Source organism: Coloeus monedula (assembly GCF_965178545.1).
Source record: "Coloeus monedula genome assembly, chromosome: Z".
Classification (NCBI taxonomy): Eukaryota; Metazoa; Chordata; class Aves; order Passeriformes; family Corvidae; genus Coloeus; species Coloeus monedula.
This window is the reverse complement of record NC_138822.1, coordinates 70924672-70945194: the sequence shown is the minus strand read 5'-3', so window position 1 is coordinate 70945194 and position 20523 is coordinate 70924672. Positions and strand designations below refer to the sequence as shown.

At 37.9% G+C, this 20523-nt stretch overlaps 1 protein-coding gene across 3 annotated transcripts in view; it reads left to right on the top strand.

Moving 5' to 3' along the window:
* GHR (growth hormone receptor) overlaps positions 1-20523 on the top strand; it is a 119808-nt gene that overhangs the window by 91244 nt on the left and 8041 nt on the right. For 2 of the 3 annotated variants that reach the window (XM_082301864.1, XM_082301865.1), the window contains exons 4-7: positions 11460-11589; positions 14851-15011; positions 16040-16218; positions 19941-20112. In XM_082301864.1, coding sequence (XP_082157990.1) covers positions 11460-11589; positions 14851-15011; positions 16040-16218; positions 19941-20112 — 642 coding nt within the window. The remainder of the gene's footprint in view (positions 1-11459; positions 11590-14850; positions 15012-16039; positions 16219-19940; positions 20113-20523) is intronic. The other variant, XM_082301866.1, reaches the window with a different exon arrangement.

The window sequence follows — 20523 nt, the reverse complement described above, 5'->3', positions numbered from 1 at the left end:
TCACCTTCTTATTTGCTTATGTAGAATTATTTAGTCAATCTCCTGCTGTGGCTTCCAGTCTGTCCTGTGATCCCTCAAGCAGCACTCAGCCAGGTGTTTGTTCCACCAAGTAAGGCAGAAGGGAGTGGTCTCCTCCCTCACAGCCAAATTTGTTTGAGGCTGTCTCTCACTGTCCAGACTTGGAAACGGCTATGAAACTCCTACCCTTGAGATCAGCTTGGCACCGATCAACCATTCCCCGCTGGCTTGGTAGTGTCCCCTCACCCTGCTTTGCTGCTCTGTGTGGTGCAGGATAGCAGTAACCCTTGCCAGAGCTGGGCTGGGGTGTTCCATGTCCGTCCGGAGTGCGGGGACAGGGCAGCTCCCTGCCTGTGTGGGCAAGCAAACAACCTTCTTGTGTGGGGGTGAGCAGCTCCAGCATCTGGTCAGGCAAAAGCAAACAGCTCTTTGAAATAGAAAGAATCACCAAATTTAGGTTCATTTTTAGCTTCTGTTTAAGCTTCTTTCTATAACATGCCTTTAAAAAGCTGCTTTCAAATATAGGTGTCATAGGATTTATAGTTCATAATTGGGTTCTTGTCTTCTTTCCGCATGCTTTTTCTTCCTTTTTTTCTCCTGTCTTTTTTCACCTTTTTGTGGGCTGCCTTTAGCTTAACATAATAATTTCTGCAGTAACTGAAAATACAGGAATATTTAAATGTTGTATGAGGGGTTCACCAGTATAAGTCTCAAGGTAAGGATTCTGCAACTGTCTCTTGACAAAGTCTGTTGAAACACATGCCATAATTCATAATTCATCTCACCTTTCAAAACTTGCACTGGCTCTGCAGGACCATCAAGACTTGGCAATTGTTTAAATAAACTGAGACAGTGTGATTTGCTCTATAATCAAGAATTGTACCTAAGTAAAAGGGTAACATTTCACAAGGTCACTCTTGTTGCTATAACAGAGGCAGCTATCTGTACAGCAAAAATATGGGAATAATTACAAAGACTTTCTGATCCCAATTTGAATTGCATTCAAGAAATGTACTTGTTTTTGGGAGATAAGTTAGTCTTTAGTTAGTCATAAACATTCATTTTTCCATCTTCAGATAGTACTTCACCATTGAAGTCTGATCAAATATATAGCTCATCTTTTATTTAATCAGATTTTGTTTTACTTAAGTACATTACTGAAAACAAGCCAAAGAAGGTTAGTTTTCCTTTCGTTGTCTTTCACATATCAACATTGCACATTATTTGCTTTAAAACAGGTGTTTGCATTTACTTTATGGCCCGATGTTTTCTGATTCTGGTCTTATCACTTAGTCTCTGTTTTCTTAAACGATATCAATACAGCCTTAGACATTTCTTAATTTAAAAAACTTAGGAAAAATACTATCCATAACTTTTCAAATTTAAAAGACTCATAAGACAACATATTGCATTGGTAAAAAAAAATAATCACAAAGTAGGAAAATCTCACAAAAATTTCTTTATATTACTGTTGAAAGTGTCTCAGACTTCTGTGAACAGTAAAAATATTTACAATTGATATTTGCCCATAGTCATTACAATATAACAGCTTGTACCACGGGAAGATCCACTCTTAGCATGATGCTGAAAACCTGGATTTCAAAAATTTCACTTCAGAAATGGTCTATTAAGAACAAACATATGCTTATTGATGATTACTAAAATTCTACACCTCAGAAATTTGGAAAATATTGCTGTCAATGTCTTCCTGTTGAAAAAGAAGTCATAATGTTCTTCTTTGTGGTTCACTGTATTTGCACCTGCCAAGACTAGTACAAAAGACCTGGGACTGTGCAGTGACATGGTAACTTCTATAAAATTTCCTTAAAGACATGTTCTGACGATATTTCTTAAAAAAATTTAAATATTCTGAGCAAAATTGGTAAACCACATGGCATGTGAAACAAGGCTGCCAACATTAATTGTAGTAGGAAATTAAAGAGTAAGTTTCTACCCAAAACTAAACTGGATTTTGTTTTTGTCTCTGTCTTAGACTTGTGTAACTCCATTTTACCTGCTGATGTTGATTCATACAGTAGTACAACCAGCACTAACTAGAGAGGAGTTTTTTGCTGACACAGAACAATTACCTGAAGTAAGACTTCGTGTCATCACTTAGGGATGATCTCACACGAGTCATCCTCACAGCTTTTCGTATTCATTGTTTTTAAAGACGAGTCTAACCTTCTTGAGCTCATCAGGTTTTTCTTCTCACCTGTAGAGGGACTTAATCACTTAATCTCATGTTCCTCAGTGTGCCAAAAATGTCATTTTGGTCATCTTACATAATTACAGCTTGCAGTTGCTGATGACAAGATGGTGTGATTATAATATTACTGTTTAGACCTAAGTAGCAAACTCTTTCTCTCACTGTGCAGGGGTGTAGATGGAATCATCACAGCTGTGAGACTGTAGTCAGGCAAATCTGGCTAAATGCATACAAGTGGTCTGTGAGTTGTTGTAAGATCAATTTGCCCTTATTAAGGCACTGGAGCAAAATAACAGAAAAACTTCTGGCTTTAATGGTGTGTTTGCTGACATTTACAGATTAGCAGAGGCTACAGAGAGAGAACTCAAGAGAGGAAGGGAAGTTGGGCAAGAAGCGAGGTGACACATGGTTGCTGTAGGAGATGAGTTTTGCAGTACCTGCCTTCAAGGTTTCCAAAATTACAAGGTCTCTAAAGCAGGCAAGGTATATCTCAGTGTAATACCTAGTGTCAATGAATAGCACATAAATCAGTGACTAACCACCAGCATTTAGAAAACTGATTGCAAATGGAGCTTTCTAACTGACTGGCAGTTAGTGTGTCTTTAATGTGTGTCTGACGCATCTGCAGCAAGGTTTTTCTTAATAATCATTTTGGACTTAGCAACTGTTCTTTGTTGTGACCATCTGAACTCATTTGGGGCTCACAAAGCAAACCTCTCTGCTGCTCCTGTTTCTCCCCTGCAATGTTTTGGGGAGATTTTGTGTAATTTTTTAATGATAACTTGAATGAGGGTGGTTGGAAAACTCTTCATGTATTGTGTGTAAAATATTCATAAGCTCCTGACTTTAACTGCATACTGGAGAGCTCCTAGAGGAGAAGGAAGTGTGTTCCTGTAAACGGTATGTAAGACCATTTCCTGACTGACCTATATGTCTATGATTGTTTTAAAGGCTCATTAGATCTTTCCTTATTGATAGTTCCTATTAATCTTTTGTTAATCTAAATAAAGCATGAAAACTATATTCCTTCTGCATGAATGGCACTCAGGGGAATCAGCCCCTCCTCGGCATAGTATTGTTAAAAGTCTATGCTTTTATCAGAAATTAAGTATTCTTAAGAATGCTGAAGACTGCAGTAATTCGGGAGACCTAGTAGTTAACTTGAATGTTTGGGCTTGGTTTTTTCCTGTCAAGAAATGTAAAAAATCACATCTTCCCTCTAAACACTTGCTATGGTCATTTGAAAAGACTGGGTTTTGAAATGTCATTGGAGGAACATGGGAAACAAGCCAAATGTGAAAGGCCCATTTTTTAATAGCATTCAAACTTCAAGAATATCTCAGGAGCCTTTATTTCAAGTACTGTAAAGTACTTCAAGTGTTCTGTCTGTGACCCTTCCCTATCTAAGCTCTGAAGTTCAGGGTTGACAGCACTGGGTTCTTAGAAAGACAAAACAGGTGTCAGAGAAAGTCAAGTTCAGCAGAGGATACATAATGTAAATCACTTTTGGCAGTCTGTAAAAAAAAAAAAAAAAAATAAATTCCTCTATAAATCTGTCCACTGTGATTTTGAATATGATTGTTTTGTCCAAATCTCCTCTGCAGTAGTAAAATAAGGATTAGTCTGGAGGCTTACTTCTGGCCACCCAGAGATGATGTTGATTGAGATGATCAGATCTTTTAGGTTCACAGCCAGATGACAGAAATAAAAGCTGAAGGAAAATATGTATTATTCCCTTAAGCCCAGCTCACTTCGGAGTCATGAGTGTCTCCCATTTGTATGTTCTCTGGTGTTTTGTTCATCCTAGTGCTGAATTGCCAGTACTTCTGGGGGTGGGGGTGTGTTTTTCCACTGTTGACTTAATTCCATCAGTCTAATATCATCGACATGATCTCTTCTTTTGTTTGGTATTTTCATCATCCTTAATTTCAGATAAAGTCAAGATGCGTCCAACTCAGCAACTTTCCCATTTTGGGAAGAACTTCAGATACTCCCTATTTGTAATTTACAGCTGTGTCACATACATTTCCTTTCATGTGCAGGAATCCAGCCAGCATCCAAAGCACATATGTCAAGTCATGGCTGTGAGAACTGCTTGTTACTCTGATTTGTTGATTGGGGTTTTTTTTCAAATAAAACTTGTTTGTAAATTAGCAGGACTTTTAAATGATCTATCACAATACTGGCTTCATTTCTGACCATTAGGAGTGGAGAATGTTGCTTTACAAATGTTATTAAAAGGACAATGCTCATAGGAGTACTAGAACTTTGCTTAAGAGGGGAAAGAACTATTGTCACAGTGATTTTCCTTTTGAAACCCACACGAAAGGATGTTCTTACAAAAGCATTACAAAATTGCGTAGACTCATGTTCTTTTTAGGTTTGAGGATAAAAGGAGTAGAAAACAACACTTTTGATTCTTCTCTGGTTTGATTTTTAAATTTCACTGGTTCATTTCTAGTTTGTCAATATCATGCTTGTTCTGCCTTTACCTCAAGTCTTCTGCTGCCCTTCCCTGCCTTCCTCTTATACCCACTTATGGCCCTCTTGTGCTTTTCTTTCCAAACATGTCATTTTTTCATCCTTCTTTTCTCCTATGTCTTTGTCCTCCTTTTTCTTTCTCTTTTTCTCTCTGTTTTGGCTCTGTTTCTCTACTCCTACTGCAGGTGTTAGCTGTTCTGTAGCTTTTCCTTTGTTAAAGGAAGTTCTGTATTGTTCTCAGGCTGGCACTTGTGCTGTTTGCTTTCCTAACAAACACCACTGTACAGGTGTTTGCTGCTGCCTGGTTTTCCTAAGTGTGCTCCACAGTGCCCTGCCCATTGTGAGCTCCATGCCCCAGACACCTCCACCAGGCTCTGGGGCTCAAGACTTGGTTCCTCCTTGTGCCCTGGTCAGACCAAGACCTGGCTACCCTTATCCGGTTCCAGTAGTTGCTGTAGTGCTGTCAAAGTGCCCCCTCCACACACCTTCTTGTTTATCGGAAGGGAGCTAATGTTAAAACAAGGGAAGTGAGTTGCAAAATTTAGGCAGGACCGTTAAGATATGCCCTAGGGTGACTTTTCACTAAGTTTTGTCAAGTTGCAGTTCTTAACCTGGGTTCACACCTGACAATCTAACTCCCTATGTCCTCTGAGTGCTTTTGACTTATAGTTTGGGAAGGTGTTTTGGCCTGGATTGGGAATGCTGGGTTGAATTTAGCTTGCCTTTCTAGAATGCTTGTCTTTCTAGTGCTGGTTCTGAGCACCAGTCTGGTAGTTTGGGAGGGGCCACATCTCAGCAAGGATAACCCCTCATCGTTGCATGGTGGGGAGCAATGTATTTAGTTTTAGACAGCTGCTAACTCTGAGCTGGGCTTCAGACAAGAATTTGCTAGTACATATGCAGGAGAAAGAACAATGTTGAAAATTTTTTCAGTACTGTAGAATTTGTTTGGACTTGCTTCATGCCCATGGAGAAGGGCATGAAAGACCTTTTGTGGTATTTGCTAATTGCACATTTTATTTGCCCACGGGACCTCATTTGTGCTTTCATATTTCCTCATATGCCCTACCACATAATGCTAGTCAATACTGAACATCTCCAGCAATGGGTGTAACAGATAAAAACATTACACATTATTATTTTTGTACATAATTTCTTGAAAATGTCATTTCAATTTAAGTTACAACTATGTAAGCAATTAAGAGAGAATTGGAAATGGGTTTTTTTACATTAACTCCCTTTCATTTACAGATACCATGACCTTTGGCTTTGCTTCTCTTTATTTGTTGTATATGAAGGCAGGCCAGTAGATGGGGCTTGCCTGCAACAGAAATCACTTGATTCTACCAGTGCACATGGGAGGGCATGATTTGAAAAGCACGTAACAAGTGCCATGGACATGACACATGTGCACATCCTTTCTGTACTGTCTCATCGGCAATGGTACCAAGTAAACGCTGCATGATTGCTATTTCCCTCAATCCTGAGCTTTATTTACTTAGTTTTTGTGTACTACCCTTATGGACCACATCAATGAGCCATGTTGATTTCTGTTCTGTGGATGCTTAGTAGCACAGGAAGTGTGGGAAACCAGCACAGCCGTTGGACTTCCATGCTACGGAATAAGATCTGCTTCTGCAAGCTTTTATGCTTTTAACTACATCAGTCTCACTTGACAAAAGACAGAAGTTTTTTTCTGAAAGAACAGCCTGAATAGTTATCTGTTTTTCAGGGATGCCTACATAATGTATTTCAAAGTAGCAGTCACCAAATTAGTCTTCAACGCAGAGGTAAACACTTATTCAACTTTAATACTTCTAAGCAAAACACCTGAATTTATCATGAACTATTAAAATATTTAGACTTACTCCATGGGCAAAATATTCTACGCAGCATTTCTATTCTGTTTTCACTGTAATACAGCATATTTGAGTTATTAAGCTTTGCTTTGTTTCTGTCAAGTATTTCATACAAAAGGATCTGATTTATTACTGCTATGAAAGAAATTTTATTCTTTTCCCCAAAAAAGAATAAAGAACTTGTTGGTCCTTTATGGGCAGGTTTTACTTAGGGCAAAAACTGGGTCAGGTTAGCAAGCAGCCTGATGAAGAAGCAACCTAGTTGTTGTCTCCCTGTACTGAATCTCCCACTCTCTGTATAGGATGTCTGACAATTTATTAGTACTAGATTGTGCCTATTTAAAATATCATCCACTGACACCAAATGTGGTTCATTTTGCTGCCCAATTTAAACAAATTAGAATTTGCTGGTAGCATAGAAATCAACTGGCTCTTATTAAGTGATGCAGCCTTTGATGAGCTTGGTGGGTTCAGGAGCAAGACCTAATTGACAGAGCATTTACTGCCAATGTACAAATTCGAGCTACAGGAAATAGTACTGCAACTCTTCATAGCTGCTTTCAGTGTTAAATGTAACGAATTCCCTTCCTTATATTGCATTTCCACCTTTTTCTATTGCGCTCTAGCAGTGACACATTGTATGTGCTTTCAGAGTGGATTATATGAAGAGATGTGATGTTGCGTAAGGTTTCATCTATCACTGATTTGTGTATTGGGACATGTTATACTTCTGTAAGTTTAACTTAGCTGTAAGTTTGGCTGGTACAGGATGTTCTGATAATGGATAATTCTATGTATACCTTCTAAAATTCACGACCAGAAACACCTCCTCTTGTTCAGCTAAAGTACAGCCCCTTTTTTTCATTTTCTGTTTAATTAGATTGGATTTTATGAATCAGTCATATCCTCATTATTATTTCACCTACCAAGGTCCCACACTAGTAAGTGGGACATTTCTGTACAACTTTTGTACTCCTCTGCCGTTGTCCCTGCAGAAGTACTAGAGGTCTGGTACTCCTCTGGCAGTAGGACTTTCCCCAAGACGATGATAAACTGTTTTGCTAGACCCCAGTTACACATTTCAGTTCTTTACTCTTCCACTTGCAGCTCCTTTTAAAGTTTTATTTCATTAGATGGACTTTTAAGGAAGGGAGGGAAGGGAGAAGAAAAAGGAAGGAAAAATGGAAATTCAATCTCTAAAGGAATTAGCTTTCTGACACTTTTTTCCATGTTTTTTTCCCTGTTGAATTGGCATATTTGGTCAAGCCATTATCTTGAATAAAGCAAGTGGTTTTATTAATAACAGCTTGACTGGAACTTACTGGATTAGATAGGAAAAGAGCAAGTGTGCATCCATGCTTTGTTTTGCTCTTCTTTGTTTTGCTCTTCTAGTCTATTTAAAATCTCGGTTTGACAGCCTTTACCTTCAGTACCCTGCTGCCTTTTTGCCTAAATGCATTCAGCTGAGCTATTGCTTACAGTTATCACATTCTGGGACAGTTTGTTCAGATGGAGATCACACAGGGTCCTGCACAATGCTGATAACTGACTGGTGTGGGAAACAAGGAATTCATGAGCTCTACTCCAGGAATGCCAAGACTTACACAAGTCAATATGTTAAAGTTTTCTTCAGTCAGTCACAAAACCTGTGGTTGTGAAACTTGACACAGAAACTGGAAACATTTATCATAAGATAATATGTCTTTCAAATAGTCATAAAATTAAAATATATGTATTGCTATAAACCGGTTAACCAGGAATACTGAATCCTAAACAAAAATACTCCCTGTTCAAAAATTCTTGTGTCTGTTGAAGGAACATCTATAAGAGAAAGAATTAACAGTCCTATCATGATGAAGTGGAAAAGAGAGACTTAGGGATACATTCCTCTGACATTAGGATGTAAGTGACCAAGTCTTAATTTGTTTTCTGCATTGGTAACCCTCTCCATTGCAAATTATGCCATTCTGGCTGTGTTATTATCATTTTCCTAAAAGAGTTTGTACATCTGAAAGTGTCCATAAAGCTGGTAAATTCCAGAGAATTGATTATTAAGACATTGTAGAGCCTATATCTAAGATTCTGCTGGACCTCTCAAAATCTAAGTGAAGTTTTATTGATTCAGTTCATTCCATTATGTTAAAAAGTGACAGCATTACTTAATTTACCCCTAGAGATGAGAACATGGCGCTGCATGGTCTTTAAATATTGTATATTCTAGCTATAAATACAGCTATAAATACATCAACAAAAATATTATAATTTAGGGGAGTTTTCCAGTATATAATTTTCTCCAATTCTTAATCTGTTACAGTAAAAATAACTATACATGCATGTAGCTAAGGATAGAAACAGGAAAAGCCATGTACTTTCTTCCACACTATCTGTTTATAGAAGAAGGGAGAGACACATATCTTCCTGATTATAGGTATTATGCAATTGAGGTAATTTCATTCATGTCTTTGAGGTAAAGGCAGAAATTTTAATTCATTCTTCTTCTGTTTTTTTCTTCTGTTTATTTTTCTTTGTTTTGCTTTTATATAAGTATTTGATTTTCAATTAAATAAGAAAATTCAGCTTTGAAAGCTGGAACACACTTTTTAAAAGTATAAATATAATGCTATTGTTGAACATTTTATTCTTTTACTTTGGATTTATGTTATGACAATTTGCAGTTTCGTGATCATGTGCTGTTTCTAACAAAGACATCTACCACATGAAAACTTTAGAACTTCTGGTCAATCCCAGAAGCACTTTGGAGTTTTGCCAAAGCTGTCAAACATTGAATACCATACCAGAAAATTCAGGCACAATAGTAAAAATATTCTGGGTTAATATTTTTTGAAAAAAGAACAGTGCCATTTTCTTCCACTTGTAGCAACAGTTCATTTCAAAATTTTTTTCAGCTTTAAAAAAAACTTATTTAAAGTTGAGTGAAATAGAACATGCTGGCTAAGGAAAAAAAAGCCAGCATTGTTTAAATCTTTCTAATCAAACTTCAGTTATCTTAGGATGGCAAGATGAATTCTCAATGCTTTGGGGAAGCAGAGGAGGGGACGGGAGGGCAGGAGGTTTAATCTAACCAGGTTGTGAAATGTATTTGCTCAAGCCTTTTTTATTGTTCAAAGTGTACAATTGTATGGGATGAGCAAAACAGAAATTCATAATACTCATGTATTAGTTACTGTCTGATGTGGATGCTTGGCAGTGTGTAATATAGAGCACACAATTTAAACCTTTGAGCCCAAGAAACACAGATTGTTCAGGCATGGCTGTGTCTGTCTGAGCCATAAATAAAGGAGTCAACGTTCAGGAAGGCCACAATATCCTCTTGTGTAGGAGGAAGTGCATAGTGCTTGTGGATGACTGTATCTCAATGCTTTTTCTGACTTTGAGGGTAAATATCTTATATCAAGTATTATCACAGAATCACAGAACGGTTTGGGCTGTAAGGCGCTTGTAAAGATCCTCTAGTCCAATCCCCTGCAATCAGCCAGGACATCTTCAACTAGACCAGGTTGCTCAGAGCCTCGTCCAGCCTGGTCTTGGATGTTTCTGGAGTGGGGCACCTACCACCTCTCTGGGCAGCCTGTTCCAGGGTTTCAGCACCCTGATATAAGCCGTTTCTTCCTTATATCTTTAATGAAATTCAGATATTCACAGCTGTGATACGGCCAAAACATTCTCAAAGGACTTTGCACACAGGGTGTAGTAGCATCATGTCATTCCCTTTTCAGGGATCATTTCACCACCCAATGCCTGACGAACATCTGCATCTTAAGTGTCTTTTGGAGAAATTTTCTTAAATAAATGATCATATTTCCCAGTCTGTCAAGAGAGGTAGACAATTCCATGTGCATTTGATCTTTCTCTGAAAGCTTTCCAGGCAAAATAGGGAACACTGGCAATTAGACCATTCAAAATCAGGAAAAAGTTAAGGCTTTACTTTGAAAGCAATGAGTCATACCTGCAACCTTTGCTTTTATTTTTCTCACAAGTGTTGATGAGGCTAAATTATTGTAGCAGTCATTCTATGACCTTTCACTGTTTCAGTTTTGACAAAGAATAGAAATTATGGATATAGAAATGGCATGTGGCCTAACAGGCCATGCTTAGAGGTCCCCTTATCTCCCTCAGAACAAGGTTATATCCACACAGCGTTGTGCACACAAACCTGAGCTCAGCACAAGGTAGCTTCCGTCATGAGCAGGCATTGTGACACGTCTCAGGTAGGTACGTGCTGACCTGTGGTGAGTGTGGTAGAAGCTCTGCAGTACCAGATTTGAAGATCCTTGATTGCATCTCAAGGAGGGAAACAAAGCTGGTAAGAGTGCTAGTGACAGGGCACATGGGAATGGTTCAAAACTACACCTGGAGAGGTTTAGACTGGACATTAGGAAGAGTTTCTTTAAGTGGTCAAATGCTGGAACAAGCATCCTAGAGAGGGGGTCAATGCTCCAAGTCTGCCAGTGTTTAAGAGGTATTTGGACAATTCCCTTAATAACAGGCTTTAACCTTTGGTTAGTCCTAAAGTGGCCAGGCAGTTGGACTGGGTGGTTGTTTTAGGTCCCTTCCATCCAAAATAGACTTTTCTATTCTATTCAGTTACAGCTACAGGGCTGGCAAATCCCCACGCCAAGTGTCAGGCTGTAATACTATCACTTCTACACTGTACAAAAGAGAGATTGGCCCATCTTGTAAATTTGGATTCTATAGTCATTTACATGTATGCACATGAGAAGAATTTAAGTCTTGCCTCATTATACACAAGGGATTGGAAGAAAATTTAATTATTCATTAAAAGTGCTGAGTTTCATTTTAATAGCATGTTAGTCTGGGTTTTGGATTTGTTTAATGTGTATCCTTCTGTCCCCTGCTTTTTTTCCTGACAGAACTTTTGCAGTGGCCGCAAATCAGCAAATGCAGATCACCTGAAATGGAGACATTCTCATGTTATTGGACTGCTGGAAATTTTTATAACCTCACTGCTCCAAGAATAATACAGCTCTTGTACAAGAAAAGGTAATAAAAGCTGAAACAGGAAAAGAGAGAGAAGTTATTTATTTTGCCATTCTTGTTAGGTTGTTACTGTTAGTTTTTTTGCTGTGATATGAGCCATTCTGTTTTTAAGGGTATAAAACTATGTTTTAAGTACATTTTTTTCAATGTCAGAATTTATTGGTAATTATTATGCCATTTGCAGCAACAAACATTATTTGACAGATAATTAAGAACACATTCTTATTAAATTTAGCCCAGGTTGCAGAACCCAAAACTGAACACTATATGGCTTGGGTAAGGATTTCTTAGTAGGCAACTTCCGTTTATTCTGTATCTGTCTAAACTGCAATACTGCGATTCGTTATATCTGTGCACAGATGTGGAAGTTTTCAAACTTTTATTTAAGTTTTATAAAGTTACCATTGATCAGTTGCTGTGATAAAGTCTGAAGGTACAGGTACAGGTCCAGGGAAAAAGGCTGCTCTGATATGGGAATAATGTTTCATTGAGTCCTGTTCAATTATGATTCACGTTCCTCTTCAAGCTTTTTTAATTTTCAGGTTGTTACAATGATTAGCCTGAAAAAGGACACGGACATTACCAGTAATGGCTGTTAAATAAAATAGGCCTGTTCACAGGAAAAGGAGGATGTGAATTTCTGTTCCCTCTGATGAATAGAGTTTTGATCTTTTTGATCTACAGACACTTTTTGATGATTATGATGATGATGATACATTTCCATAGCAGACTTAAGCCTAACAGCAAGGCTGGCTTTCTTAGTTACTCTGAGACCGCTCAGAAATCAGAGAATCATGGAATAACAGAATCATAGAATGGTTTGGGGAGGAAAGGACTTTAAAGTTCACCTATTTTCCAACCCTCTGCCATGGGGAAGGACACACTCCTTATGTTTAAATGTTTAGCTGACAGTCGTCAATAGCATATACAATGAGGTTACAAACGTTAAAAATTAATTAAACTCCACAATGAAGCAATACCATGTACATTGAGCAGATCACATATTTCATCTTTGTCCTAGAAATTAGAATACTGCAATAAAAGATGTGGTAAAAGTACTTCTGTTTCAACATGCAAGCAACAGCTAGAGCTCAGGACTGAATTCTGTCATCTAAACCAGTCTTCTGTTCACAGAAGCCATACCATCTAACCATGTGCACCTTTACCAAGTCCTGACTGGCAGAGTTACAGCATTTCATTCAGAATAGTGTCTGGTCTCATCAGCTGGGCACAAGACCAGTGGCAGAAATGTTTCTTACTCTAATTTATGTAGCATCTGCCTTACCTAGTTTTTAGAGCACCCACTCCAGTATTGAAGGCTGCACTTGGCGTAATTGATGTAATCATGCCTCTGAACATTTTCAGTGGCTCTTAGCAAGAATAAGCATTTATGGTACTGTCTCGGTTTTGAAAGACAGGTGTCTGCTAAGGAAGGCAGAAGCCCCCCCTTGAAGTGGCAGATATAACCCCTTTTCCCTCCAAGTTATTATATTTTGAAATCAAGGGCCTTTAGGCAAAGATGTGGGAAATAGGAATAACAGTTCTTTACTATATATATATATATATATATATATGTATATGTATATAACCAGTCAAACAAACAGCAATAACTCTGGCAGTAACAGCAAACAATCACAAACCCAGTGCCAGCCTTCTCGGCTGTCGGGCCCTTTCCCCTCGGGTGCAGTTCCGCTCGCAGCCGGCAGGGGCGCTGGCGGCTCCCGGTGAGCAGGGCGGGTGCGATGGTTCCCCCGCGGCTGCAGGGGGCGCTCCGGAGCGAGCTCGGGGAGCACGCGGCACTGGCGGCCTGGGATCGCGGGAAGGGAAGGAACAAAGGCTTCACAAACCCCTGGGCAGCCGATCCCGGACTCTCAGGAACAGCAGGCTGGAAACGGCAGGAACAGCAGGCTGGAACGGCAGGCTAGAGCGGCAGGCTGGAGCGGCAGGCTAGAGCGGCAGGCTAGAGCGGCAGGCTAGAGCGGCAGGGGTGAACGCAAATCCCGGGTGGCAGGCGAGATGTATCCAGATGGGAGAACCCCACGGATGCCCAGGCAGGCAGGGCGAGCAGGGCTACAGCGTAGCGAAAGCTCAAAGCAGCAGCAGCGGGGCAGGGCAGCCACAGCTCGGCCTCCAGCAGGGCAGGGAAAGCGGCTTTTGGGGTCCCGGCGTTGTTTCCAGCAGGAAGAGAAGAACGGCCAAAAAGAAAGAAACAGCAGCTCCTTTCTCTGCAGCTTCTCTCTCCGGACGCTCAGAGCGAACTGCCCCACACCCAGGTGTAGACAAAAGGAGTAGCCAGGCCCGCCCCACTCCCTTTTTTTTTGTCTTTCTTAAGTACAGCTATTTGTCCCCTAGCAACATGCATATGGGAGAAAATTCCTTTAACAGAAAAAAACTAAGACTAAACTAAAACCCCAACAGGTACATATTTTTAACAAAGTAGGACTGTAATTTTTGAAAAGATCGTTTTTCACTTTGTATTTGTGCTGAGAAAGAGTACTGAGATAAAAACAAACAACAACAGGTCTGTTTGCTATGAGATTTGTTTTTCTAAGGTGACTTCAGAAATGTTGAATACATCTGTCACTTTTCCTATAGAGTATTAATAACTATTTAGACATTCCTATTTTGTTTTAACTGAAGACCTTTCTGAACCTACTGAGTAGTCTAAGCTTAGCTGTAGTTAAAATAATGCTATCTCAATCTGAAGTTTATGCCACTCTATAACTCTACTGGTTTGTCTTTTTTATGAGCTGAAATGGATGTGATATCTCCTGCTGCAGTTCTTTTATTTACAAAGAACATTTATGAATTTTTGAAAAAAGTCATTGTGAAAACATAAAAGAGGTTTTCTTGCTAGCAATTCCAAGCTTGTGCTTTAGAAGTTCTGTATCCCATGCAATGTAGCCCTTCCTCAGTCACAGCACTGTTTTTCTCTTCTTTTACATCATATGGTCCTTGGTTGGTTTGTGCTCCTGCAGCATCCACAGTTGGGCACTTTCCTGAGTGTGAGCCATCAGTGCTTTTGAAGTAGCATCCAAAGCTCAGAAATGCCGTTAAGAGTACATGAGTGCCTAAACTCAGTTATGAAGGTTGCTTCAGTAGTGGTTTCATTGAAAATCACCATCAATATTGACATATTTTTCTCCCTTTCATAAATGTTACAACTTATCAGCACTGTGTCTTTTAACACCTGTAATTTGGACTTTGTAAGGTCTATAAATCTCTCTCTCTCTCATGAATATTGCATTTTTGTTGTCATTCTAGTAATGAGGAAGACTGGAAAGAATGCCCTGATTATATCACTTCAGGAAAAAATAGCTGTTATTTCAACGCGTCCTACACCTCTGTGTGGACACCATATTGTGTTCAGCTTGCCAGTAAAAATGAACTGTACGATAAAAAATGTTTCAGTGTTGATGAAATAGGTATGCTTACATTATGTATCTTACCTCTATAAGCTTTTGTATTACTCAGACTTTATTTAAACATTGCCTCTCAGAAAAGTTAGTATCTAAAATATATGATACATAGGAAGGGATTTGATTTTGTAACACCTGTAATGTGATCCACACCAGAAAATATTGCCTAGATTGGAAGAAAGCTTAAAGGATAAAAGCAAATATGTGGTTTCTTTTTCTAAATACTAGCGGTCTCTTAAATGTGTACATGTTCAAATGAGCTTGTCTTTGCTGTCACTTTGAGTTCTTTCTAAATGGATGCTACATCTCCTTGTCCAGCAAGGTTGGCATTAAAACCTTGATTCTCCAAAGCTCTGGAAGCAAAACACTATTTTGTTCCTGAATGAACTGTAATCTAAAGCATCAGGATGTTTAGTATTTCTAAGCTAGGATTTATATTTATGACAATATGAATTGTGACTTTGCTGTGCCTGGGACTTTACAGATGTTATTGCTTGTTCAGAGTGGTAGTGTACCACCATTAACTGCATATCCAGATAATTTATTCCTTCTATGATCAGAATACCCAATGCTCTCTTTTATTCAGCTGAGCAAATTTAGATTAGTTTTTCGAATACCAAAGTTTTTCAATGTACTTGTATATTAGCTACTAAATATTTCTCTTTCTGTGCTACTCCAATTATTGCTTTTATTTCTAGTCAGAACTCTAGATTTAAATTTTGATGGATAATTGTTTATATCTAGTGTTTTATAATGTGCTGTTCAGAAATATACTTCAATAGGGAATGCAATCTTAATCTTCTTTATTAGTTGCTTCGGTGAGATTTGTGCAGAGCATGTCTACTCGCAATGGCAGGGTGCCTTCTTGTTACGAAACTTGTAATGACTTTGTCATTGCAATATATTCAATTTTCATCAGAAAATACATGGTTAATATACTTTTTAAGTCCTGAAATAATTTATCAGTGTGTAGTAAGAATTATCATTTCGTATTGAAAACTGGCTGTTTTATTCCAAATACTCTGTTTAAACAGTACTACCTGATCCTCCTGTCCACCTTAACTGGACTCTGCTAAATACTAGTCAGACTGGGATCCATGGGGATATCCAGGTAAGATGGGATCCACCACCAACAGCAGATGTTCGGAAGGGATGGATTACTCTGGAGTATGAGTTGCAGTACAAAGAAGTTAATGAGACAAAATGGAAGGAGGTATGAAACAAATATTTATTATACAATAGTCATAGCACAGGGCAGGCTTGTTCTGTCCCTAACATTTTTGTACCACCATGAAAAATATGTTTGTAATTACTAATTAGACAATACCTTAATTCTTAAACAATATGCCTATATTTTGTCTGACATTTTCTAGCAAACACTGTAACTTTATGTGTCAAGATAGTTGACAGAGAGGATAACGAAAAACCCAGAAACCCCTGTGTTAGATAAGTAACTACAGGAATAGCCAGATATATGCAAGTTTCTTCAAGGATAAAATATTTTTCTATTGTTTTCTGAAACTTCAGTTATTTAAAAAGTGCATGGTTTTTCAGTAGTCAGAACAGGAATATTTTGTTTGGTAAATGTCACCATGTCAATCCAGGTTCTTCAGAGTACCTGTAAAATTTTAATATTTATAATTATCATTTCAGAAAGAGAGAAAGAGAAAGAAAGAAGAGAGAATGAGAAAGAGAGAGAGAGAGAGAGAGAGAGAGAGAGAGAGAGAGAGAGAGAGAAAGAAAGAAAGAAAGAAAGAAAGAAAGAAAGAAAGAAAGAAAGAAAGAAAGAAAGAAAGAAAGAAAGAAAGAAAGAAAGAAAGAAAGAAAGAAAGAAAGAAAAGAAAAGAAGGAAAGAAAAGAAAGAAAGGAAGAAAGAAAGAAAGAAAGAGAAAGAAAGGCTTTGAGTTACAATTTAATATTTGATACAAAAAGCAGATAAAAATAATGCAACATAGATAAAACTTACAAATTGCATAACAGACATCAAGGGCAAATTTGTGACTATGTGGATAGTCTACGAAAGTATAAAACAAAATATTTCAAATCTTTTAAGTTTTCAATTTGAAAATCACTTAACTTCTTGTGAAGTTCATTTTTCTGTTACAGGGCAGATATTGCACCCATCTTACCTGAATGCATAGGCTAAATGCCAGTGTGTCATGGCATATTTGTGTATGCAGAACTTTTCTTCAATGCAGTAAGAACATCATGTCAGAGCAGAATCCTTCCTTTGCTTTCTTATTAGTATTAACTGAGTTAGCTGGCAGAAAAAAACCCCAGATAATACTGTTACAAATTTGTCTTTAACTGCGAAAGGCAAATTTAAACAATTTGAACATAGGGAAATCCTCAGCTGACGTTGGCCCCCTCCTCACTTCTGATCCTTCTCAGTGTTAGCATTTTCTCCTTACCCTACTCCTCATTAATAAGCCTACAGCCAGACAGGCCTATAATGTCTGCAATGTTTTTTGCCTAATACTCCTCTGTCTTTTCTATCTATACTGATTTAAGCTGTACTTAATATATTAGCCCCTGTTTTAAAGCCTATGAAATGAGTTAAGCTTAGGCAGTAAATCAATAGTCTTTAAGAAATTGAAAATCTGTAGCTTTTCAAAAGAAAGTGTCAATACAAGTATCTCTCTAAAAATGCACATTTTTCATGGTTTTTCTTATAAGCCTTTAGGTATCAGTCTTATAAATACCGTAATAAAGCTTTGTTCTTGCTCCAGTACCATCAATAATCCCAGAATGCTTTGAGAAGAGTTCTCTGGAGAGCAAAGATTTGAAGATCAGTGTTCTTTCAGAACACAGATAAGGAATTCCTGACTGCTATACTTGCCTCAAGAGACAAAGTATTATAGATTATGTTGTACTTAAGCTGTGTATATTGTATGGTTTTGTAAGCCTTTCAGCTTAGGAGCATAAACATGGAGTAATTCACTGAGACACTGTCTGAGCACAAATTTCTGAACACAGTCCTTGTCTGGCCAACGACAAGAGCAAATTTCTGAATAACAGTGTTGAAGCAATGCTAGAATTTCACTCTTTGGATTCCTTGCTACAAATACTTTCTCAAATGAGTGTTGAAGCACGTTAAGAGATAAATGTCTGGTTTTACATTGTCAAGTTATACATGTCTAGTTATTACTAGTTTTTTACACAAAGGATAATCTTTGACTGCTTAAATATACCATAATGATTTGTACATATAACTAATAAAAAAATTAACTTATAGTACAATAAAGTCTCTGATAAGACTTTATTGTACTAAGTCCCCCCCTTACTGAGACTTGTTTGTAATTTTTTTATATGTTTGGGGATGATTGTTTGATTTTTCTTGTATAGCCTTTATTATTTTTCAATATATTTACTAATTGAAAATAAATAACATCTTAATTGAAAGAGGATGAAACAATAATTAGTTAAGTGTTATAACAGTAAGTTATAGTGATAAGACGACCAAAATTATTTTCTGAGAAACATTCTAAACCCAATAAAATATCCACCCTTACATAATGGGTGCTCATGAGACAAATTATTAGTTACCTTTTATGATGTTTCTCTCATATGACTTTTACTTGATTACTTGACTAAGAAAAGTGCTGTTCATCTATTCACTTCATGCTGAACTTTCCCCAGTCTATACATCCTGCCTCATCCAGGTGTCCTTCATAAAGGCTCTGATTTTGTCTTCATACTGCTTTTTCCAAGTGACACCATTATTTGGGATGCATGTAAACTTACCTATGAAACTTCAGTGAACTATTTCTTTGTGGCTTAATAGCATGAAATAGGTATATATTGAATTTCCTTCTAATGCTTTCCAACTGGATATTCTTCACATGTTAAAACATTGGTGGTGTAGAGCAATGGTCCTCCACAATCTTATGCTCTACTACTAGCAGAGAAAAGCAGTCTGCCTCCTCCAAAATCTGACTGGTTGGTTCTAAGAACACTGGAGTCTGGAGTCACCAGGGATCAGACAACTCCAGAGAACACAGCCACCAACAGATTGTGTCTCAAGTTTAGGTTATGCAGCTACAGAGATTATAGGACTGTACTGTTGAATTGTCCTTCAAATTCCCAAAGCCCACCGCTTTCCAGAGATTTTAAATCCTAGCCCATGAAGGTTTTTTTCTGGTATCATCCATGATTCTGAAGTAAAAGTAGAATATAGTATCTGCCACATGAATTTCTATTTTGAGGACACTTTCCTTACTTTTTGTATACTTTTCTTGGGCTGTTGGAATTAAAATGCGTATTCTTAGAGGAGTAATAGAAAAAGGGAGAAATTTCACCCATTAGGATCTCTAATGTGATTTCCCACACTGATATTCAGCAGTGTCTAAGTATGTTGCAGTTAAAATAGAAGTTTCAAAGACCAACAGTCTGATGCCAGCTCTCACACAGTCTCCGTTATCACATTTTGTATATAGCTGAAGATTTTGGGGACCTAATACAGTGTTGTCCAAATAAACACACTTTCAACATGCAATATGTCTGGTTATAACCATTAAACCTGTAGAGAAGATTGCAGTAGTTTTAGAACTCTCCGGTTATTTTAACAATATTTTTGGCATTCTTCAATCAGTAATGTTGTGTTATAACAGTAGAAAGGATTTACAACCTGATAAGATCAGTGAAAGATGTTCACATTACCTACTTACGGCTTTTAACTGGGGGAAGCTGCCTTTCTTCGCTGACTGTATTTATAGAGCTTGGATTCTCTGCTTTTGGTGCCCTGAATCACAGCAATGCCTGATGACTGCTAAGTCGACAGTAAATGGTGTGAATTTTCTCTGAACCCTTCTTGTGGTATCCTTAAAATTCCCAGTAGCAAAAACGCCCTCAAATTTTTCTTTCTGAAATCAAGCAGTAGTGTAAAATTTCCGATACAACTCAAACAAATAAATCACAGTCCCTCTGTCTTTACAGTTAAAACCCAGGCTCTCAACAATGGTTCCACTGTACTCTCTGAAGACAGCAAGAGATTACGAGATACGAATCCGATCAAGACAACGAACTTCTGAAAAATTCGGGGAGTTCAGTGAAATCCTCTATGTATCATTTTCTCAAATAGGCATTGGATGTGATCATTGTACGGAAGGTAAATAAGCAAAGTGTTTTTATAGCTGTGATTATTGTCTTTTTGGTGATGGGATGGAGGGTATTTTCCACCATGTTGTATGGTTGAATACATAGATAATTCAGCCTACTGAGAATCATATGGTGAGATTAAGAATGTTCAAGTTCCATGTACAAGTTCCAAAGCAAACTCAGCAAGAGTGTTTCACAGCTCATCAGAGAGCAAAAATACAAACAGCTTTAAGAATCAGAGATAACTGCTGTTGCACATCTCATAGAGTCTAAACCAAAATTAAATCTCATATTTCATCATCTAAAATGACCACTTCATTTGGGAAGAGAAGAATTGTGATTTCGTATAATACTGTTGGCCAAGTTGGTTTCCAGAATTATGTGCTTTTCTGATCATCCTGATATACTATCAAGGGCCTTG